Below are 24,719 nucleotides of genomic sequence, written 5' to 3'. Positions count from 1 at the left end.
TGCTGGGTAGTCATTTATCTCCTGTCCTGGCCCTAGCAGACACAGCCTCTTCATTCCCGACACCCATCACCCCGGATTTTGCCTGGACTGTTGCATTTTCTTAAAGCATAACACCTGCTTTTTACATGACCTCTTTTTTTACAAAAGAAACAGACAACATTCGTCCCAGAATTATTAACTTTATTCCTGAAAGAAACTTTGTCATTATTCCTGAAAGTAGTATTATCATTATTCCTGAAAGAAACAGAATTACCTTGTCGCATGGGACTACTCTTACTACCATAATTATTCCTACTGGTATTCTCTCTATAACTATCACGACTGGCCTTATTCCAGTCCGACCTTCCCTCAGACATGGAGTTCTGAAATTCTACTTTATGCGATAATACATACTCATCGCTGGTTACAGCCACCTCCTGTAGTTTATCCATTTTTAACTCTTCTAAATGTGTTTTTAACTTGTCTGGGACGCAATGCTTGAATTCCTCAATCAACATTAACTCCTTTAATTTGTCAAAGGTATCCACCTCTTTTGACTTAAGCCAGTCCTCAGCGAACTGTTGCTTCGCCCTGGCAAATTCCACAAACGTCTGATCAGAGTTTTTCCTCAAATTGCGAAACTGTTGTCTATAGGCCTCGGGAACTAACTCATACGCCTTCAATATAATTGCCTTGACGTTTTCATAATCTGAGGCCAAGGTTTCATCAAGGGTTACATAAAACCTTCGAGCTTTAACCAATTGAATTTACTTTGTACCAAAGTGGTCCAGTGTTCCTCTGGCCACTGCAACCTAGCAGCCATCCTTTCAAAAGAGACAAAGAACTCTGCTACGTTCGACTCTTGGAACGTGGGAACGAACTTCAAAGCCTGTACCAAATTGATAGCAGGACCAACAGCGACACCAGGGGAAGACTGGGAGGGAGAAGACGGGTTAGCCAACCATTTTTCTCTTTCAAACTCTCTTTCTTTCTCTCGCTCACCTGCCCTAAATTTTTCAATTTCAAATTCCAATGTCTGCAATTGAATTTGTCTCTCCACCAACTCTACGGTTACCGCAGACTTCACCTCCTTATCACCATCAGACTTTACTGACTTAATCCCTTCATAAATTGTTAACAACAATAATCCCTTTTTCATAGAGGGGTCAAATTCAATCTCCAAATAGTTAGCAACAGTGTTCAATTCATCCTTATTTAAACTCGCCAACCTCTCTTGCCAGCCCTCACCACCAATTACATCCAAAATTGCAGCAGTCTCCATTTTGAACCGAAAACTTCCAATACAAAATATAAGTAATCCAAAGAGGTGTTAGATCTATGCCTAGCACCCTCACGGTTAATACTGCACACTGAGAACACCCAAACAGGACCGAAATCCTGGCAAGGTCGCCAAATATGTCAGGACCCTCCTCAAAGGGCTACTTTCAGACTCCAGAAAAGCTATCAATCATAACTGGTGTTCTCCAAAGTTAAAGTCACGATAAGTGAAATAACAGACAGTGTGCAAATATTAACAATGAGGGAAACTAATACCACAAGTAAAAATAATATAATATATTTACAAACACAGCATAGATAGAAATGATTAACGGAACCTCTATAAATACAAAATTAAATGAAAAGCAATCACACAATATGAACCACTATTGAATACACCACTGTTAATTACAGTATCAAACCAGACATTCTCCAAAATAAGGGGGTCCCGAAAGAAAAGAGAAAATAACGGCCAGAAAGAAGCCTAACAATTAACAAAACTAAATTAACCTAACTAATTTAAAGTGGCCACTAAGAGTTTAAATCCCCACAAATTCTTATAAGAACTGTAATTGATCCAGAAACGACGTCGTGGATATCGAAGGAACGGGGAAGGTATGTCCCGCTTAATTCTTCCAAATAGCGGCAGAGTAAACGCCCGACCTTCTTCAGGAAGATCCTCGTCCCTCAGACGTCACAAATACACGTCCCTCCAGACGTCACAAAAATCAAAGGCTCTATACCTGCTCACGGAGAGGTCCCCCAGGCTAATACTGGCCCAAGGCTACAGCAAGATGAAGCAGCAGCGTTGCAACAAGCTCCAGGGATAAAGAGCGCTCAAGTCGTAGCAGAATAAAGGAACGAACTTGCTGTAATCCATATGGTGTGGTATCAACACGAAGGCCAGAAACAGACTGCCATACCTGGGCACAGGGACTTCCAAAGTCACCTCGGAATGCTCCAAGGAGACCGAAAACAGGACTCTGGGAATAAACAGGCCAAGGATCAAAAACAGAATGGTAACTAAAATGTGTAGGAAGAAAACTCAAACCCTGATGGGGATACTATAATAAATAGCAAAATAGGGGAAACTAAAAGATAATGAATAAAAACAAAACAAAAGGAAATGGCAAAGTTCTAACACACAGTAATAAAGAAAAATTAAAATATCAGCAATAAATGTAATAATGACAAAAACTGCAGATGACATCTTGCCAATACAGAGATTAAGTCCTTTAGGGGACAAAAGCTTCATTTTCCCATCTTTCCCACAATTTAGATCTTCTTGCTTCACTCCTTAGGATGCTTTGTATGAGTGAGTTTGCTGCTGTTTCTCACTCGGGTTACCAGACTGGACATTGTTCGCCTAACAATGATTTTTTAAATATATATTACTATATATATATATATATATATATATATCTATATATAATATATATATAGATATATATATATATATATACACACACACACACACACACACACACACACACACACACACACACACACACACACACAGTGGTCCCCCCGTGAATACCAGACCCCCCTGTGAATAGTTAGAACCCACGAATGTTTGGAACCTCTATAAAACACTAAAAACAGGCTATTTTGTTAGTTAAAACTCAAGAAAAACCACACAAAATTTTCATACTTGGTTTTTTTAATAGTTTTATCACAAAAAGTCCATTTTATGATGAAATTGATAAAAAAAAAACCAGGAATTTGTGGATATTTATCATAGAAAAATACCGCGAATGTGTGAGTCCGCGAATCTGGAGAACGCGAATACGGGGGGTCCACTGTACTCGTATGATGATGCCCGTCCATTAAGGGTGAATGAGATAAGCCATTCAGATGGTTTTGGCTTTCCAAAATCACAATGGACAGCCTCTGTGTGTCTGGAAAGATTAAAACTAGAAGAAAAAATATAAATTTGACAAACTTTTGAATACTTAGACATTTGTTTGACTTTAGAATTTTAATTTTTTATATGGTTGTAAAAGTGCCTCAGTGGCGTGGTTGGTATGGTGTTGGCGTACCACTTCGGTGGCCGCGAGTTCGATTCTTGGGCATTCCACTGAGGAGTTAGAGATGTGTATTTCTGGTGATAGAAGTTGACTCTCGACTTGTTTCAAAAGTCACGTAAAGCCTTTGGTCCCGTTGTTGAATAACCACTGGTTCCATGCAACGTAAAAACCATACAAACAAACAAACAATATGTGGTTGTAAAGTGAAGATAGCAAAGTAGGTTCATTTTTCAGGCATGTCAATTCATTTACATCGTAATTGTAGGTAATATATTTGGATTTTTGGTATGTCAAATTTGAAATTGACAAAGAAAAAGTATAGAATCAGCCAGATTAATAAAAAGTCTGAAAAGAAATTTGATGACTGTAGAAATCTATTATACATCTTGCTTTAACCAGATCCGTTGATTAAAGGTAGCAGAGTACCACCTACCCAGAAAATGTTTGTGTGCGAACAGTAACATTATATGAAGTACTTTCAAAATGTGAGAAAATGCAAAAAGATATACATAAAACAGCTCTGGGACGATATTTTTTTCCTCCTTATCCCCTTCCTTTAGTTCATTCTTTTATTTAGTAAAGTGTACTGAGAATTTACAATTTATTTTAAGTTGCAAATATTGTACCATTGTTGTAGAATTTTTAAACCTTTTATATATACATGAAATAAGCCATTTTAATTGGTATTCTTCTTGCAGATAATTTTTGATCATCTGGAAAATGCATCTCGACTGCAAACGTTAGATATAGGGAGATCTTGTTATTGGAGAATTGGTGTATTTGAAAATTTGAGCTCAAAACTTAAAAGTCTTCCAGAACTGACTGTTTTGAAAATTCAGTATATTTGTACTCCAGAAATGATAACTGGATTGGCAGATGCTTGTCCAAACATTTTGGAATTAAATCTCAAAGGATCTGAAAGGATAACAGATGAGGATTGTAGTGAAATAGCAAAATGTGTCAGTTTGAAGTGCTTAGACATTACTGGAACAAGAATTACTGGAAAAGGATGCTGGAAAATCATTGATTCTATCAAGGTTTTGTCATGGTTACAACACTGTGCCTTTAATTGTAATTCTGATGCTCTCCTCTTTGAATCCAGAGCTCAGTTATTTGATTGTATCAAGCAGCAGGTTAATCGCCAAAATGAACCTGTTGAAATGGTTGGATCTCCAGGATTGATAAATGTATTTAGTCTGAAAAACTTCTGGCTTTTTAATCCTCGTACAGAAGATATGTTTTCAATGCTTCTGTGTCCACATTTAGAATTTTTACGGATGGATTTTATCTTTCAAGATTTGACTGAAGAGCCTGATGTCGAAGTTATATCTCAGATCCCAATGGTAAGTAGAAACCTTTCATATTTTATCACTGGATGCCAAGATTTGTGTTCTTGGAAGGTGCAGAGCATATCCAATTACCCCTGTCTAGCAAGTAATGAAATGTAATCTAACTAGTAGTAATACTGTACTTACCAGGGTATGGGACCCACTTCTTTCTTTTACTGAGCATTCTTTTCTTGATCTTATGTAAGATGGTCACAGCATATGAAACCTGAGATCTGCTCCCTTTTTTCAATAGAATTGTCTGCAAACGAATATATTACAGTCGACCCCCGCTATTTGCAGAAAATATGCCTGTTCGCGGTATTTTTCACCAAGACACATTCACAGATTACTGTACTTTCATATAATTTTCATGACTAAATGTACTTAGACTCCGGTATAAGCATTTTTAGAATTTTTTTGTTTCAACTATCATAAATAGGCAGTTCTAAGCCTTTTTAGAACGGTTTTAAGTATTTGCGGATTTTAGCTTTTCGTGGGGACGTCTGGGACCCGTCCTCTGCAAATATGAGGGGCTACTATATAAGTTTTATTTTCATCAAACACAAATGGACTGACCCTGAAATTTGACAGGATTAGGTTCCCTACCTTTTTACCTGTTGTCTGAATGGGTGCAAATGATTACTGAATACCATGTACTGTGTTGTATAATAGATATGGTCACATAATGTCCAGGATATATTCTTGCCCCTTAAGATATTAAGCAGATGACATATACCATACCAACACTTTACTTGGGCTGACTGATGGGCTAAGATGTTCTCTGAAAACCACCATTATCCCTACATTAAGGGTTCGGTTGCCTAATGAGCCCTAAAACATCAGTCGTGGTTCATTATTTGGCAAAGGGGTTTTTATGACCGCATGCCCTTGCTGTCATCAACCACAGTTATTGGCGGTGGGCCTCACTTTTGACTAAATAGTCCACCTGCAAGGCAACAGTTTCCACAGTTATTGGCAGTAGGTTTAGCTTAGCCTTTTACTGGAAAGTAAGACTGCAAGACAGCAGTTTCCCCAGTTATTGGTGCTGGGCCTAGCCTTTTACTAAAAAGTAAGACTGCAAGGCACCAGTTTCCACAATTATTTGCGGTGGCCCTAGCCTTTTACTTAAAAGCAAGACTACAAGGCAGCAGTTTCCACAGTTATCAGCTTTGGGCCTAGCCTTTTAAGTTCACTGATGCTCAAGCATTATCCAGTAGATAAGTTTATAATAATTTCATTGTTTTAATGTGACAAGCTCTGCACCTGCACGCTGTTTAGTGATTACTTCAAGTATTCCATTGGCTTCTTTTTAAGGAAACTTGCCCTGGCCCTTGGTATTAGCCTTTCAGTTGTCTACACCTTTCCTGAGTTATCTAAAGGACATTTTAATCTTGCTTATCATTTTCTTCAAATGTTAATATAGGTCTCCCAGGATCCAAAGGAGGATGATGATTCTTGAAGATGACCTGCGAGTCTTCCTGGTTTAGTATCTGCCATAAAATACTCAGCCTCACCATAGACTCCAACAGGTTATTTTTTGTCAGAAGTGGGCACTTCATACCTTTTGATTCTGTCTTGGATCATCAGTAATAACAGTTTTGTCAGGTTGTATTTGCTTTTAGGTGCCAGCTGATTACTTTATGCAGTGATTAAGTGCTATAAGCTCCTTGTGAATTTTGTCAATAAACTAAAGATGTACTGCTCATGTTTCAAGACTAGAAAGAATATTAGTGAATCATTCTCTGTAGCTGAGATATTTCATTTGCCTCTATGTCTAAGTCCTTTGTCATATATCTGTAATTCCTTCAAGCATTAGTCAGGTTTGTTAAAGAACTTGGTATGAATGAGGTGAATTATTTGCAAAGTTGGTGCTGATACCAAGAATCCTTAAGCATGACTAAGATTCTAATCAGTAAAGTAACATCTGTACAAAAATGAATGGTATTCAGTAGACCCATTTGCTGTTCATTTTCAAATGTGTTGTATAAAGCTCTTTAAAACTGCTCATTTGTTGAACATACTTTATTGTAAGATGTAATCAGCAATTTCAAGAAAGACTTGGCAGGTCATTTTCAAAAATACTCGTCCTCCTTTGGATCCTGGGAAAAATATAGTATTAACATTTAAGGATAATGCTAAGCCTGTAGCAAGGAACAGGACTGTAGTTATACTGTTCCCACTTATCTTCTCTAGGAATCAAGCAAGATCAAAGAAGGGGTTATGATCAAATGTGTAGGTTATCAAATCCTTTGCCATAATCTAATAGATATATGAAGTTCATAGGTAGATCCTCTGACAGGATGTACTGCAAAAAGTAAAAGCTTCAGTTTTGTAAAGAAGGACATTCATCTGGGAAAAAGACTGGTTTTGGGCATGCAAGGTTAGTTTAAAAATTCTGAAGTGGTCTTCAATCTGTACACTATTCCCATCATTCATAAAACCAATCTAAAAGCCTTTATCCGGGTTGGCATCTTAGGTTGTAGTTATAATACAGTTCATTATAATTTTCTTTGGTGGTTCCTTTTCTTCAAAGAAATTCAGAGAGAACTCCTTGAACCTTTCCACTCTGAAATACTAGTTACTGAGAGACTGAAATGACCACTGTTAACCAAGAGAGATATCCTCCAAGAAATTTACTGCTGTGATAAAACTTAGATTCTTAGCAAACTGTGGGATTTTAATGTGAACTATTACATCTGTCAACTTATCCCTCCTTTTGATCTCATAAAGATTGAGTTGCATGCATGGCACTGTGATTCCTTGTGGCAACTCACCAGGGAGGCCACTTTGTATTTAATGATGGTTTAGCTTAAAAGCTAGATCTTGATGGTAGGTTATTATGTTTACCATATCACCAACTATATCTGTGGCATGGTATGTTATTGTGATTATGTCTCATATATGATTCTAAATGTAAAAGAGTAAGTATTTTGTTATCAGTTTTCTTTTTCTCATCCAGTTGTCACTGGTATACATACTAATAGTGTTTGCTACCTTCACTGTACATTAAAGAATACAGTTATTTATTTATTAAAAATTACCCTTATGTGAACATGTAATGGAATTGAATTTTAGGTATTGCGAATTATTGTAATGTGATGTTTGAAATTAATGGCGTTCATCATTTCCAGATCAACAAGCTTCAAGCTAATCTGTATGATCGCTGTGTTGTGGATTTGGTGTCCCAAATGATTGAGGGATGTGGGTGTAAACTAACCACTCTTGATCTTCATTTAGCAGATGATTATTTTTATGCTGCTCAGGTTTGTATATGGCAGATGATTTATAAATATTTTTATATAATTTTTGAAAATAAAGTGATTAGATATTTTTTTCATAGAGATGGCAGAGTAAGCTAAGTTTCAGACCTGGTTTTTGTTTAACGAGAGGCTGATGCTTTGTGCAAACATCCTGTATTATTCACTTGTTTAGGGGTAAATTGAATTTAAGGTACAAGTTTAGAGGCAAATTTGTTTATTTGAATTATAATATCTCAAAAATGCACGTATAATATTGATAAGAGAAAGGTGCTGGTTCTTATTTTTTATTTTTTTACAAAGCAAACTGGATGGTAGAGTGTAAACAGAAATAAGTAGAAGTTCTCTCTTTACTCTTTACTCTTTATCTTCCCGCCACTGGCCAGTGGCATAAGGCTGATACAGTTCCTCTCCATCTGTCTCTATCCCGAGCCATTTCCCTCGCTTCCTCTAAGTTTTGGATTTCATCCTCAAGATCCCTGACAATTATGTCTATCCACCTCGTTCTTGGTCTACCCAGCGGTCTTCTTCCTATTTGTACTGCTCTCAGTGCTCTCTTGGGGTCTCTATTCCCATCCATCCTCTCAACATGTCCAAACCATTTCAGCCTTCCTCTCTTCAACCTGGTACTGACTGGCCTTTGCCTCAATCTCACCCTGATGTCTTCATTTCTAACATAATCATCCCATTTAATGCCAAGTATCCTTCTCAGCAGCTTCATCTCAAAAGCATCCAACCTTTTCTCCTCTGTTCTGGTCAGTGCCCAGGTGGACGAGCCATACATCAGGACTGGTAGTACTACTGCATTGAATATTCTCATCTTAGTTCTCAAGCTGATTTCATGCCTTGACCAAACGTTTTTTCTCAGAAACTCAAAAGCTCTTGCTGCTCCTAGTTTTCTTCTTTGTATATCTTCAATTTGCCTCCCGTCTGCTGTTACCACACTTCCCAAGTAAACAAACTTCTCAACTTGCTTGAGTTCCTGTCCTCTGATTGTCATATCCTCCATGTGCACCCAATCATCATCCTTACTCACAACCATGATCTCGCTCTTCTTTGTGCTGATGTTCAAGCCAAAATTCTGTGTCTCTGTCTCCATCCTCATTACCATACCTACCAGCTCCAGCCACGTATCAGCAACCAACGCAACATCATCAGCAAAGTCAAATCCATAAAAACTTCTCCACCATACTAGCCCCTCTGTTTTCATTCTCCATCACTCTTCTCATTATATGGTCAATATATACATTAAACAAGGTGGGTGACATAACACATCCCTGTCTTAGCCCACTTCCAACTGGGAACCGTCACTTTGCTGTCCATCCAGCTGTACACAGCTGCACACTCCTTGGTACCAGTTCTTTAGTATCCTTATCACTTTCAGTGGTATACCATAGTGTTCTGCCACTCTCCACATTCCATCCCTCCATACTGAATCATACGCTTTCTCCAAGTCTATAAAAGCACAGAATATTGGCTTTGCATACTCCCATCTCTTCTCAATTATCTGTCTTAAGGTGAAAATTTGATCCACTGTTGACCTTCGACTTCTAAACCACACTGCTGTTCTCTAAGTTTCTCTTCTACTATAGGTCTTATTCTGTTAAGTATTACTCTCATGAATATCTTCCCTGGGACTGACAGTAAACTTATGCCCCGATAGTTACCACACTCCCTTTTGCTTCCCTTATTTTTATATATTGGTGTCATAATTGCCTTTTTCCAATCACTTGGTACCACCTCTGTTTTCAAACTTATGCTAAAACAACTCTTAATGCCTCTATCATCATTCGTCCTCCTGCTTTTAGCATCTCTGCAGTTATCCCGCACACGCCTGCAGTTTTTCCATTTTTTACAGATATTAAGGCCTCTTTCACCTCTTCTGCACTAATGTCTTCTTCTTGTACCTCCAGAGCCTCGTTTAAATCTGCAATGCACTCATCCCTACCAGTAGTATCAGCATTTAGGAGTCTTTCAAAATATCTTGCAAACAGATTCCTTTTCTCCATTTCGTCTGTGACCAAGTTCCCATCTTCATCCAACATGCCATCACTCCCTCCAAACTTTTTCTGGCTTGCGTTCCTCAAGAATCTCACAGCTGCAAACATAGCCCTGCTCTCACCAATTTCCATAGCTACTTCAACTTCGGTAGCTCTTTCTTTCCAAAACATGTTTTGGTCATGCTTCATCCTATCACTTAGTTCTCTCAGCTTTCTATTTCTTCGTCTTTTTAGTTGTTGTTTCTTCTCTAAGTCTTGTTCATCGTCCATTTGAACTCTCAACCTTTGTTGCTCTTCACTTAAAACTTTTGCTTCATCACTAAACCAAGGTTTGCTGTTACTTCTCTTATAACCTAACACCTCTGTTGCTACGTCCTTAGTATCTGAACTTAATATTGCCCAGGATTCCTCTGAATCCATATCCATATTTTCCATACCAATTAATGCCGCAAATTTGCCTCCTACCTTCACCTCATACTGTTGTTTAAACTCTTTCATTTCTCAACTTATCCACATCAAACTTTATAGTTCTCCTTTTTTCTTGATTGGCCTGTAACTTTATTCTAATCTTGGATATTACGAGTTTGTGGTCAGAAGGAACACGGCAGCCCCTAAAAGTTCTGGTGTCTAATATAGACTTTTTCCATTTCTGATTTACAATAACATAATCTATCAAATTTTGTACCAATCCATTTGGCGACACCAATGTAGTTTTGTGCTCTAATTTATGGTTGAAATATGTGTTTGTTATAGATAACCCAGATGCACCACATAGCTCTAGGAGTCTTCTCCCATTATCATTTCTAGCTCCAATTCCAAATTTTCCAATTGTTCCCTGAAAGCCATCATACTCTCTTCCTACTTTAGCGTTAAAATCCCCATCAGTAACAACATATCATGTCTTCTAACCCTCTGTATAACTCCAGTTAGCTTTTCATAAAATTCATCCTTCTCTTCTTCTCCACTCTCTTCAGTAGGGGCATACACCTGTATAACGGTGATGTTTGTATATTTACCTCGCAACCTGCAAGTGACTATTCTCTCATCAATACATTCATAATGCTCCAACATTTTTTCAGCTTTCTTACTCAAAGCAATTGCTACACCTCTCTCATGTTCTCCCTGGTCTTTACCAGAATAGATGAACAACACATCCTCTATTCTTACTTTTCCACACCCAAGCCACCTAGTTTCACTCAATCCAGCAATTTCCAAGTTGTATCTCTTGATTTCCTGTGCCACTAAACTTGATCTTCCTGTCATATACATTGTTCTCGCATTTAGACATCCAACTCGACAACTTTCTTTTGTGTTGAAGGGTGGCCGACTCCCTTCTGGTGAGGCACCTCTGTGACCATCTTCCACCAACCTCCTCCCACCAATGTCTTGGGGGTTTGGGAGGAAAGCATCATATGAGCCAGTATGAAGTAAGGGACCAAGGTCCATGGCCACCCTGGCTCGGGCCTCATTAGTATCTTCAGGACCATGGTGAAGCTCACATCTCCCAATGTTCGCAACCCCAACTGTTACAATGAAGATATTAAAAATTGAATTAGTATAAACTATCCATTCAGGTATACATACTCTCAAAATCAGAAATGATAAAAGAAAAAGCACTTTGATATTCAAATGCAGACAACATAGGATGGAAAGGAGCAAGGTAGATAAGTTATGGAAAGCTAAAATTTCAGCAAAAAACATACATACAGTAGTATCTCAGACCTTGAACTTAATCCAGTCCAGAAGGCTGTTCAAAGTATGATTTATTCGAAATATGAAACAAATACTGTTCCCATAAGAAATAAAGGGAATCTGGATTATACATTCCAGCCAACCCAAGAATTCCCCCTTTTCACATTTTTTGTATTATTAAAATGTTAGAAAATTTAATTAAGAGTGTAAAGGAATGAAATGCAGTAGTGCCTCAGGGAAATTAATCTGTTCTGAATCGGCCTTCATAAACCAATTTTTTCGTATCCAGAACTACATTTTACGTGTACATAGCCTAATTCGTTCCAAGCCCTACAAAAACACCACAGTAAATTTTATAATAAAGCTACATTGACTAATAAACAATGAAATACAACAATTGGACCATTCAATACCTAACCTAACAGTGACTGTACCTGTAAAGAAAGTGTATTAGTGCACAGGGTACAAGAAATACTGTGTGTACGTATGTAGTAAAATGTGGAACCTTGCCTTTCGGGTGAGGTGATGTTCGAAAGCAGCGACAGAGGAGGAGGACAAATGGCAGAAAACATGAACACTTAACTTTACGAAACATTAAAAAATGGCAGAAAACATTAACACTAAACTTTACGAAACACATTAACAAATGGCAGAGAACATTAACTTAACTTCACGATTATAATTAAATATACTTTTTTACTTTACGTTTTTTTTTTTTTAATTTAAATTTCTTCACCACTTCCAATTTTCTGTTTTTTCATATCAGTTGGACCTTCCTGTTTGCTTACTACTAAAGGCCTCTTTAAAAAATAACTATCCAAGGAAGGTTGCTTCTGCTTGCTTTTCAAAGTGTTCCTGAAATGACTCGGGCAAACGTCATCAAACTGTGCAAGCATACGACCTGTGTAAGCCTTTTCAGGGTGTGTCTTTTTTACAAATGTTTGCGCCTTATGAAAAGCAGCTAAAACATCCTTACTTTCTAACATTGTCATAGGGTCCTCCTCCTCCTCCTCGCTGCTGCTAGAGGACTCTTCTTGATTGATGTTATGTTGCATGGCCTCCAACTCCTTCACTTCATCCGTCGTAAGCTCCTCTTGGTGCTCCTCGAAAAGGTCATTGATGTCGTCCTCATCGACAACCAGCCCCAAGGACTTGCCGAGTACAACAATCTCATCAAGATCTGGTTGCAAAATGGTTTTAGGATCGTCAACTGTTTCTGAATCTGCATCAGCTTCGCCCATGTTGAATCCCTCGAAGTCTCGGGTGGATACGGCAGGTTCGCCTTGAAACCTCCTGCCAAGCTTGATCGATGAGGTGGATACATAACACAATTTCAAAATGCACCTTCCAAAATTCACGCAGGGTGAGGTTTGTGGTATTGGTGATGTCGAAACATATCTTGAAAAGATTTTTTGAATACAGCTTCTTGAAGTTCAATATCGCTTGCTGGTCCATGGGCTGGGGGAGAAGGGTGGTGCTAGGCGGAAGATAAAGAACCTTGATGAAAAAATACTCCACTAGGGTATCTTCCTCGAGGCCAGGAGGGTAAGCAGGGGCATTGTCCATCAACAGCAGACATTTCAGAGGGAGGCGCTTCTCTTCCAAGAATTTCTTCATTGTCGGGCCAAAACACAGATTTACCCACTCAATGAACAAAAGTCTCATTATCCAGGCTTTTGCATTAGTACCTCCACATCACCGGAAGCTTCTCCTTTAGCACTTTGTGGCCCTTGAAGGCTCAAGGAGTCTCGAAATGATACACAAGTAGGGGCTTGACCTTACAATCCCCACTGGCGTTAGAACAAAGTGCAAGCGTAAGGCTGTCTTTCATAGGCTTATGCCCGGGTAGCTGCTTCTCGTCCTCCGTGATGTACGTCCGATGAGGCATTTTTTCCAAAAAAGGCCAGTCTCGTCACAGTTGAAGACTTCCTGAGAACTGTAACCTTCCTTGATTGTCATCTGGTCAAACATCTTAACAAAGTCTTGGGCCACTTTCGTGTCCGAGTTGGCAGCCTCCCCATGCCACACCACCGAATGGATGCCAGTCTGTTTACGAAATTTATCAAACCAACCCCGAGAAGCCTTGAAGTCTGGGGTTGCCTTCGATGTCCCTTCTCCTCCGTCGTCTTCGGCCTGAGCACTCAGATCACCGAAAATGGCGCTGGCCTTCGGGCAGATTGCCGTCTCGGTTATCGTATCGCCAGCGATTTCCTTGTCCTTAATCCATACAAGAAGCAGCCTCTCCATCTCATCATGGAAAAAATAGTCATGCCCTTGGAAGGTGTAGCTGCTTTGATGGCTTCCTTCTGCTCAAGGATGGTGCCTATCGTCGACGGATTTTGGCCATATGTGACTGTTGCCATTTCTTTGAGTCGGAGGGAAGCCATGGCATCAGCCCCGTTAATGACATCATGGGATCAGTCTTTTTGTATTCCTCCGCCAGTGGCGTCTGCTTCCCCTTCGGCTGAGGGGAAGCCGTGACATCATCACCACTTGTGGTGTCACTTCCATCGATGACATCACTCCCAGTTGTCTCCTCTGCACTGCCTCTCTCAGCTGTGACGTCATCTCGGCCACCCAGTTCAATGCATCTCCCTTCCATGTCATCAGAGCCTTGTCTTGTCGGCTGGGAAGACGAAGGAATCGTGTTGCAACGTCCCCGCCTCCTTCGAAGAGATCGCTCAAGGAACCAGTGTTGTCTTCCTCTCCTTCTTCCCCCTCTACGCCACGTCAGCATATTAAGTGTTGGAAGGCTAAGGACTTTGCTCATTCTTCGCCTACGAGAGAGGAACAACGTGGCCGTGTTCTCGAGAGTGTTGGTGTTTCAGAGAGTGTTAGTGTATCTTCCCATGTGCAATCTGCAGTGGCTGCTTTGTCCTCTGCATCGAATTGCGAGCGTGTTGCAACCTCCCCCGTCCGTGCACATCGCGAGCATGTTGCAACCTCCCCTGTCCGTGCATATGATGCAAGTGTGCCTACTTCTCCAGGGCCTATTCGTTGCCGTAAGGATCTCGTGGCGCCTCTCAACAGGTTTAAGGTGGTGAGTGCAGAGTTGGTGCAGCAAGAGTGTTTGCCTGCCCCCCTCCCTGGTGCTTTTAAGAGTTCGACTCTAGGGGATTCTCCTTCAATCTTGAGTGTTCAGAATTCCTCTCCATCTCACGTTTGTACATCTGCCACGCCTGTGACCATTTGCGGACATGTTAAAGAATCATCTGTTGGAGGAGTGTGTAGTGATGTTCCTAGTGTTGTAGTGGGTTCGTCGCGGGAGCTGGCGCGTGGACCCAGCCCAGACAGGTTAGTTGGTGTTTTGGGCTGTTTGACTGCTTATCCTTCCATTAATTTAAATGAGGGAGGTGCCTTAGAGGAGCCTACACATCCATCTCATCGTCAGTCTCCATTGCCGGAGCAGGATGAGGGGGAGACACAAGAGATTTTGTCTTCCTTATCAGAAGTTGTCAATCTCATTCATGGGTTCAACAATTTGGAAAGTAGGATTCAGGCTCTGTCGTCTTACACTCCTTCTTGCTTAGAAGCTTTGCTGGCAGCTACGCAGGATCCCAAATCATCTTTTCAGCTTCTCTTGTGGGGGTACGTCCAGTCGGTCTTGCATAAGGTTAATGCCTCTGTTTCGGACTGGGACTGTTCGCTTCACTCTCGGGGCTCTGCCAAGCTACTACCCCCACCTCTCACGAGACATAGGAAGTACTATGCTACGAACTCTGCTTTTTTGATGTCTCTCCATCTTAACCCGAACGTCATTTGCCTGAAGCTGGGATTGACTTTGGAACAGGTGAGGTCAGTGGCTCTGTTCTTGTCTCCTCAGGATGCCTCAGTGTTGGAATCTTCGGCAGCCTCCATGTTGCAGATGGTTTCTTGGCTAGACTTCAGGTCTATGGTCATTGCCAAGATAGCTTCTAACAGGTTCCCAGAAGGGTTGGTGAGTGCATTCTTGCTTGCAAGTCTGTTGCAGTCCGGAGGCAAGGCATTTTTGTATATGGCTCACCTGTGTTAATTTTTGGGCAAACCTTCTCCTGATTAGAAGAGACGAGGCTTTATCTAGGATGGAGAGATCAGTTGACACAGAGTCTTTGCTGGCATTGAGAAACTGTGATCTGTTGGAGTCCCAATTTTTGTTTCCTCGTACCAAGCTGGAAAATGCAATAGACCGGCGCTGGGCTGACACCAAAGACAGACTGGTGCACCAGGCCATATCTAAGTCAGTCTCTCGTCCTCGGAGACGTCCGGATCCTCCTCATCCCCCTGTCCAGCAACAGTCAAGAAGATCGTCGCCTGGTAGGCCGTTGAGAAGTTCGATTTCAGCAGGGCCTTCCCACTTGACTCAGCCTAGGTTAGAGGACCAACGTCCCTTTCGCTCTCATTCCTTTAAGCCAAGAAGGGGCCCAAGGGGCAGAGGTAAAGGGGGCCGTCGGTATGTTAGTCGCCTCTCCCTCTCCTGTCCCATGGGTGGGGGGTTGCCTGGCTGGCCATTGGGCCAAGTTGTACCCCTTCAGATGGGGTACATACTGCCATTCGATTTCTCTCCTCCTCTGTCGGACAAGCCGCAGCGCAGGAAGGCATATCCTCCAGATTCTCTGAAGTTCTTGGCTCTTTGGTAGGAAGTGCAGAAAATGCTAGACAAGGGTGCAATAGAGGAAGTGGTATGTCCATCTTCGGGGTTTTACAGTCACATCTTGGTGCCCAAGGCGTCGGGAGGTTGGAGACCTGTGATCAACCTATCCACCTTGAATCACTTCATCAGGAAGACACGGTTCAAGATGGAGACCCCGCGTTCAGTGTTGGCAGCCGTGAGGGAAGGCGACTTCATGTTGTCGATAGACTTAAGAGGCGCATACTTCCAAATTCCTATTCGTCCGACGTCTAGGAAGTTCCTTTGCTTCTCTCGGGGACAAGGTCTTCGAGTTCAAAGTCCTATGCTTTGGGCTAACAACAGCCCGTCAAGTGTTCACAAGGGTCTTCTCTCTCGTGTCAAGTTGGGCCCATGCTCAGGGGATCTGTTTGCTGAGGTACCTCAACGATTGGTTGGTCTTGGCAGTTTCCAGGGAAAAGCTGCTGTAGGACAGGGATCATCTACTTCAGTTTTGTCTGGAACTGGGCATCGTAGTCAACCAGGAAAAGTTGAACCTCGTACCCATTCAAAGGATTCTCTACCTGGGCATGGTCATCGATACGACAGTTGCAAAAGTTTTTCCATCAGATCAGAGATTGAAGAATTTGCGTGTGGTGGCACGCGACTTCCTGTTGGACCCACATCAGTTAGCTCATCAGTGGCAGGTTCTTCTGGGAGTGTTATCTTCCCTGGAGAAGCTGGTCCCTCATGGGTGTCTGCATCTTTGGTCTCTGCAATGGAGACTGGGAGAATTCTGGTCTCTGGCGGGGGACTCACCCCGTTAAAGGTTCCTCTGTCTTTGGAAGTGAGAGAAGACCTTCGTTGGTGGTTGGACAACTGGAATCTTTCGAAGGGTTTCCCTCTGCGTTCTCTTCCGCCGGACTTCCTTCTGTTCTCAGACGCCTCCCTCGCAGGTTGGGGGGCTCATTGCTTCAGGTGTTTGGAGTTTGGAGGACAAACACCAACATATCAACGTCTTGGAGTTGAAGGCAGCCTTCCTGGGTCTGGAGTTTTGGGAGAAGGTAGAGGGTCATTCTGTCGTTCTCATTTCAGACAACACCACAATGGTAGCCTATGTGAACAAACAGGGAGGCCTGGTTTCTCATTAACTTCACGCCTTGACCATTGAGGTTCACCAGTGGGCTGTCAGCAGTTTGGTAGAGGTCTCAGCCAGGTATATCCCAAGGAAACGGAATGTGGTCGCAGACAAACTCAGTCGTCGGGATCAGATCCTAGGCACAGAGTGGTCCCTTCATCAAGTGGTAGCAGACAAGCTCTTCCAAGTTAGGGGGAGACCCACGCTGGACCTTTTTGCGACTCGCTTCAACAGGAAGCTGGAGATATTCTGTTCAGTGGTCCCAGATCCTTTAGCGTTAGCAGAGGATGCATTCCAACATCCCTGGGACAACCTGGAGGTGTATGCCTTCCCTCCGTTTCGTTTGTTCCGTCAAGTTCTGAACAGGCTAATGAGTTCACAGGGTCTCAGGATGACTTTGGTAGCCCCATCTGTGGCCTCAGGCCGAATGGTTCCCAGATCTGCTGTCATTGTTGTCACAGGTTCCGAGGAAAATTCCCCCTTGGCAGCATCTCCTGTGTCAGCCGCAGCAGAAAGGTTCCGCCAGTTAGTAGAATCCGTCTTTTCACGGTTGGAGGCTATCAAGTATCTCCTTCGAGCGAGAGGCTTTTTTCAGAGAACAGCTGGGCACATGTCCAGCAGTCAAAGAAAGTCGACCTCCGTGGTTTACCAAGGCAAATGAGTGATCTACTGTGATTGGTGTCGTAAACTGTGTTTTTCTCCACTTGCAACCTCTATTCCATTTCTGCCATTAGAGGCTACTGGGCAGCCTTGAGTTTGGTGTTACACCTTAAAGATATCGACATCTCCTTGTCCTGGGAACTTTCCTTGCTAGTTAAGGGGTTTGAGCAGTTGAGTTCTCCTAGGGAGCTCAAGCCTCCGAGGTGGGAAGTTTCCTTGGTTCTCAAGAGCTTCACTAAAAGTCCATATGAGCCTTTGCGTCGCTCATCTGACAGGAACTTGACGCTCAAGACAGTTTTCCTTCTGGCCTTAGCATCTTCCAAGAAGATACCAGAGCTCCACGGTCTGAGCTATGACATGAAGCACACCAGGGGTTGGGGGTCGATGTCCTTCGAATTTGTCCCAGAATTCCTGGCCAGGACCCAAAATCCCTCTGTGCACGATGACAGGTTCACTTCATTTTCCATTCCATCTCTGAATGACTTTCTGGGTGGTGATGCTCAGGAGCTTTTGTTGTGCCCTGTCTGGGCCCTGCATTGTTATCTTAAAAGGACTCGGCACCTTATACCAGGCTGCTGCAGAATTTTTGTTAGCACAGGCCATATGAAGAAAGTGGTGTTTAAGAATACGTACTATCTCTTTTTGGATACGGGAAGCCATCAGACAGGCATACTTGGCTTTTGATGATTCCACCACCACGTTTGTGCAGGCTAGAGCGCATGATGTTAGGGGTATTGGTCCCTCTCTGGCTTTCAAAAAGAACTTGGCTGTACATAGAGTGCTGAGCACTTGTACTTGGTTACGCCAGTCCACGTTCACCTCTTTCTATCTTAAGGATGTTGCCCACAGATCTATGGACACGCTATCCCTGGGTCTAGTGGTGGCTTTCCTACAGGTTGTGTAACTGATAGTTGCCCTTAACAGGACACTTTTGTATCTTACCTAAGATGATTGTGTGGATGAGAGAATGAGTGAGTTAGCTGGTCTCCGCCTTTCTCTTGTACCTTTCCTCCTTCCTTCAAGTGAGTTAAGGAACAGACATGTCATTCACTGGACTGGTCTGATACAGGTAAGTAGGTAGTCATACTGATAGTGTGGTCGCTTGATATATGAATATCAGACCCTCTGTTCAAGGAGTTGAGAGCACTACAAACCCTGGTGTATTGGTTTGCTATTGGACAGTCAAAGTTTCTCTTTGGTTTCCTATACTATGATTCTCCCATATATCATTTTATGTCACTCAGGGTCTGAGTGGTTAGATATCAATTTATCTAGCTTCTTAGCGGGCTTCATTCCCTCTCCAGAAGTCATTTCTTCTGGAGTTGGACTGGTGGGTAGGCCCCCAGCCAGTTTAGGATGCCTTGTACCTCCCTCCAAGTATGAGTCTATCCTATTGTTAAGACCAAAGGTTTGTTTGCGTATGAACAAATGACAAGTTTTCTAAGACAATTTGTATGTTTCATAGCTACAAACCTGAGGTCTTAACATTATACTTCCCACCTCTAGCCACCCCTCTGTTTGTTAAGACATCCTGAGTTGGGAAAGACTGACACGGTGGCGAAGGTGCGTGGCCTTTTACCACTGTTCCCCCGATTTACTTATGCGTTGCCAGATATCACAAGATTCCTTGCTTTCATCTGCGTTGCAACCAGATCCAGCTAGGCGTTAGAAATTATTCTATTGTTAAGACTTCAGGTTTGTAGCTATGAAAAATACAAATTGTCTTAGTAAATTTGTCATATTATGGAAAGTGCTAGGCTAACTTAAATTCTTCATAATGAGGCATATATATGTATGTCTCAGCATCTTAAATTTACCTTAAAAAGTACAAAATGTCTGCCATCCTTTTCTGTATGCTTTGAAGATGATACAGACCCATCTTTTTTTTTTTTACCTTGCAGGTTCATAATGTGGTGGCTCGCTGCTGTCCAAACTTAGTAAATCTAAGTTTTTCAGGAGATTACAAAGTGAGTGTCAAAGAATAGTTTTCACTTAATAGTTTGCACTATAATATAAATAAGTATACTTAGGATTACCAAATTACTTTTTCATTTACTTGTGTGTACACTTATGAATATTTTTCATAACTTAAATTTATCTATAATAAATCTTAACTATGTCACAGTGGTACCCTTGAGTAATGTTTTCTTTTTAAAAGCCAGATGACAACTATAGTAATAGCTGAACTGAAAAACCAAGACAAGAAAATTGTCAGTTTGTCTTGCCAGACAGAGAAATGAATTTGCCCAAGGTCCTGCAAGAACCATAGGATTTCATTCATGAATGGAGTAAAATAAATTATTTTAGTTTGGGCTCTGTCAAATCTCATAAACTTGCAACAAGGCAGAGCAAACAGCTCATTTTAGTTTAACAACCACTGCTGAATAAATTCCAAGCAAATATAATAAAATATTACATTTTAATGTCAAGGTCTCTTGGTTGAAAAGAGCAAATTGCCAGTCACCCTCAGTAACTAGATAATCTCCTGTTCATCTGTATCATTTTGTAAGAATCAGCATCTTTTATTCGAAAAGGATTCTTTGGTAATGGATTTGTGTTTGGTATTTTTTATTCGAAAATTACTGAGACATACGTACAGATTTACATCAAACACAAGATGCTTGTATTTTCCAAAAGTAGGGATTTTTCTGCATACATATATTCCTGATGACTAACCCTTAGAGGGTTTTGGGTTGGTTGCCAAAATATCTCTACCAGAAAACACTCCTATAACTGACTGAGCAAAAATGTGTAGTAATGATTATTTGGGATGAATCTTACCTACTGTTAAAGTTAGCTTGTATCTCTATGCTGGTAGGCGAGTCAGCATTCATACAAAAGATTGCTTGGCTGGCCCAGAAGATTTTCTAGCTCACCTGTTCTCTGCTTGGCTGAACCTGAAGACTGTCTGGTTCACCTGTTCTCCACCAGGTATGCTGGAATGTCTTAGCCCTAGTCAGAATTCTCCTTGCCACCATTGGGTATAGGCGATTGATGGTATTTTGTGAATTTTGCTGTTTAATCATGTCACAGTACTGTAATTTGAATCTTCTTAGGATTCCTTCCAGTGGAAGCAAAACGGTTAACATCAGTTTATGTAGGAATGATGTCTGTGTAAGCAGGATGCCTAAATTTGAGTTAGATCAACATGATGTTTTTACTGGTTGCAGGGGTACAGTGTGTAATCTAGAAATTGTATATGCGAAATGTAGGGACTGACCTAAAGATGTTATGGTTAAAATTAAGTATATCTCAGTTTAACCAGACCACTGAGCTGATTAACAACTCTCCTAGGCTGGCCTGAAGGATTAGATATTTTTATGTGGCTAGGAACCAATTGATTACCTGGCAACAGGACCTACAGTTTATTGTGGGATCTGAACCACATTAAATCAAGAAATTAATTTCTAATCAACAGAAACAAATTCCCCTGATTCCACGTCGGCAGCGTGGGGAATAGAACTCAGGACCACCGAACCTGTAGGCGAGCACGTAAACCACTCGTCCAGCGAGTCCCCAGTCGTTCGGCACTTGCTGGAACATTGCTCTTCTCTTTATCCTCATTTGATGGAGGAAAGAAGTTATGTAGAGACTAGGTAACTGTTATCTTCTAGCATTTCAGTCTCCATTGAGTCTGAAGAAGCCTAAGCTTTCTCCTAAAATTAGAGCGTGTTTTGATGAAATATCTTTTATTCTGGGTCACAGTTTCCTTTAAGTCTGCCAGCTCTAGTCTTCCTAGTTTTTTCAAGTCACAGAGAGCTGCTTCTTACAACACAGTTCTGATTTTCATGATGATCAACAACAGTTCTGATTTCCATGATTGTCTTGGTCCAACAAAAAGACAAACTCTTGAGACTGGCAAGGTGTTTTGGTCGAATGCATAGATAGAGACTAATTTGGACAAAGAAGGTGAATGTTCTTTTGCTTTCTCTAAATTGGCCTTGAATAAGAGAGAACAGTTGTGCTCTTGTCTTTCGCCTAATGTCTCTCCTACTGAAAAGATGGCTGCAATTTTGATTTCCCCTTTGGATCACCTTCTGAATCTGTCTCATTTAAGGGAGTAAGGGAGGATAATTCTGCACAGGAAAATAGGGAATTTATCAGACTTAAGGAAGCCAATAAAAGGACTGCTTCTTCGTTTCCTTCTGGTCCTCCTGTCAAAATTCGTCCTTACTTGTCTCATGACTCTTCTTGGATTTCCAAGACCTTTCGTAGATCTGTATCAGGCTTCAATAAAAACAAAACTTCTAAGGCTTTTAGAAAGAAATGAAGCTTAAGTGATCGATGCTGGATGTAAACAGTGCAGATGAATTAATATAGCTGTATTCTGCTCTGTTTGTTGGCCTTGGGGAAAACATTTTTCAAGACAAAAATACACTTTACAGTACTCTTTGATTACTTTATTTGGCTGTGTTTACATTGATATTACAGTATGGTACTGTAATCAATACATTAAATTTTTTTATTGTGAATGTATAGTATTCATTCACGAAATATTAAAATAAAAATATGTACAAAGATAGCTGTGACGTCACCAAGCCCAAAGTTTGTTTGTATGTACATACTATTGTACAGAGTGTAATAGTAGTTACACTGTTCTCCAAACTACCCACTTATTGTAGATATGCTGTAAACTCTGAGAACACTTTACTTACAGTAAATATAATTTCAAAATCATCTTACAAAGCACAAAAAAATCAATAAAATAAGTCTTATGGGAAAGAGTCTAAATGTCAGGGGAAGATTATATAATTATTAATATAGTAACATATATTGCATGAGAAGGGAAGAGATGCTTCAGTGTGCAGTTGTAGCCTATCGTGATTCATCGGACTGCACTGCTTAACATAGATTATTAGTGATTCCATATAATTTATGTAATCTCTCTCTCTCTCTCTCTCTCTCTCTCTCTCTCTCTCTCTCTCTCTCTCTCTCTCTCTCTCTCTCTGTGACCACATGAATGGTAATATGTAGTATGTAGACTACTAGCTGTAAGCCATAGGCTCATCAATATGTATTAATATACAGTAAACCCCTGTATTCACAAGGGATGTGTGTCCTCCTCAGTATTTTGATAGTTTCATCACAAAAAGTGCATGTATTCACAAAAATTATATAAAAATACAGTAATCTGAATATTTTCAGTGATACACTGCAAATAGGCAAATTTTTTTGCTAATATAATGGGTATATATGGCCCAGGGAAATATAGTAATAGCAGTTACCACTCTTCCTACAAACTTCCCACATATTTTAGATATGCTTACTGTAAATATCATTGCAAAGTCATCTTACAAAACACAAAAAAATCATTCAAATGTATAGTTGCACAGTATGGTGAGTAAAGTATTCAATGCATATTTGTGCCCCCTCATTTTGGGACCACCTTGACGTGGTGAGGGGGCTCTCGAACCTCAGGAATCTCTTCCCAGGTTCGAACCCAAGAGTCCCATATGACATTATATATTTTCGAGTAAACTTATGTGGACTTTTCCATTTTTTGCCAAAATTTTTAAAAGCAAATAAATGAGAAAACATATCATGGCTTAACGTGGAGTTAAATCCGAAGCTAAATAGTGAGAACTGTGGTAGATCCATCATCTACCCGACAATGTTCGGACCTGTTTTTTCAGGCGGAACTATTCTGTGGAGCTGGACCACGGATTCCAGGGGCCTGGCCGGTTCTAGGAATAGAACTCTCGGCATTCTATCCAGTTTGCCCATAATGTGATTAGGATGGGGATAATTGTATTAACATAATACTCTTAGTCCTAGCAAGCGGGTTCTGCTTACACTTGGGCCATACTAATCATGTTATGCCATCCCTTTTGGGGTAGGGTAGGGATGCGGACATTTGGGAGTCCTTTCTCACTTGTGCCTTTGGCAGAAGATTTAACTTCGCGAAGGGCCAATGATATCTTTTCAAGAATTTTTTTTTTTTTTTTTTTTTTTTTTTTTTTTTTTTTTTTTTTTTTTTTTTTTTTGGTTTTTTTTTTTTTTTTTTTTTTTGTTGTAAAAACTCAAAATTTATGAACTGTAAATAAATGATTTGAGTACCCCTGGGCCCCATGATGGAAAAACTACGGCACAGTTGATGACCATTGGCACGTCACTCCCGAATTTCCTAGGTACTGCCACAAGTAGTGAAAGTACTATAAAGATACAAAGGAACACCTGTTCAAGTAAAGCAGCAGAACCAGAAAACCAAATAGAGTGCATAAATAAAAAAGAAACAAACAAACATAAATTGGTAAACTCCAATATCGTAACAATGGAAACCATATATGATGAACAATAATTCTGAATTAGAGACAAATAATCCTCCCAGCAATACAGAAAAATATAAAAATCATAATAGACAAGCAAACATACATAAAAACAAGGACCAAAAAGAAACAAAAAAATTACCGACTTAATCCCACATTGGTACATTTTGATGACCTCTTTGGACCAGATAATTGGTCAAGATTTCTAGTCCTCAAAGCTGACAACAAAATCTCAGCAGCGATGCTAGAAAACAAATTACTTAACATATATCCAATCACAAGACCATGGAAATGCAAGAAACATTTTTCCCCAATGGACAATGAATGGCTTATCCAAGTAAACCAATTAAAATGCAGTCCACTGCCTTTTTAAGTATAACAGAAATAAATAATATAAAGGTATAATTACAAGCCACGAAACATTGAATTATGTACAGGGGTACAGTCATCCTACCCAATAGCGAGCAGGAGCTTCCTTCAAAACAACTATTGCCTAGACTCCCTAAAAT

At 40.7% G+C, this 24,719-nt stretch overlaps 1 protein-coding gene across 2 annotated transcripts in view; it reads left to right on the top strand.

The window, feature by feature from the left end:
• LOC135198466 (uncharacterized) overlaps positions 1-24,719 on the top strand; it is a 79,073-nt gene that overhangs the window by 17,919 nt on the left and 36,435 nt on the right. For both annotated transcript variants that reach the window (XM_064226037.1, XM_064226036.1), the window contains exons 2-4: positions 3,983-4,627; positions 7,744-7,875; positions 19,846-19,911. In XM_064226037.1, coding sequence (XP_064082107.1) covers positions 3,983-4,627; positions 7,744-7,875; positions 19,846-19,911 — 843 coding nt within the window. The remainder of the gene's footprint in view (positions 1-3,982; positions 4,628-7,743; positions 7,876-19,845; positions 19,912-24,719) is intronic.

The sequence above is a fragment of the Macrobrachium nipponense genome, chromosome 22, assembly GCF_015104395.2.
Source record: "Macrobrachium nipponense isolate FS-2020 chromosome 22, ASM1510439v2, whole genome shotgun sequence".
In the NCBI taxonomy this organism is placed as follows: domain Eukaryota; kingdom Metazoa; phylum Arthropoda; class Malacostraca; order Decapoda; family Palaemonidae; genus Macrobrachium; species Macrobrachium nipponense.
Note: the sequence above shows the minus strand (reverse complement) of the source record. Positions and strands in the feature narration are given on the sequence as shown.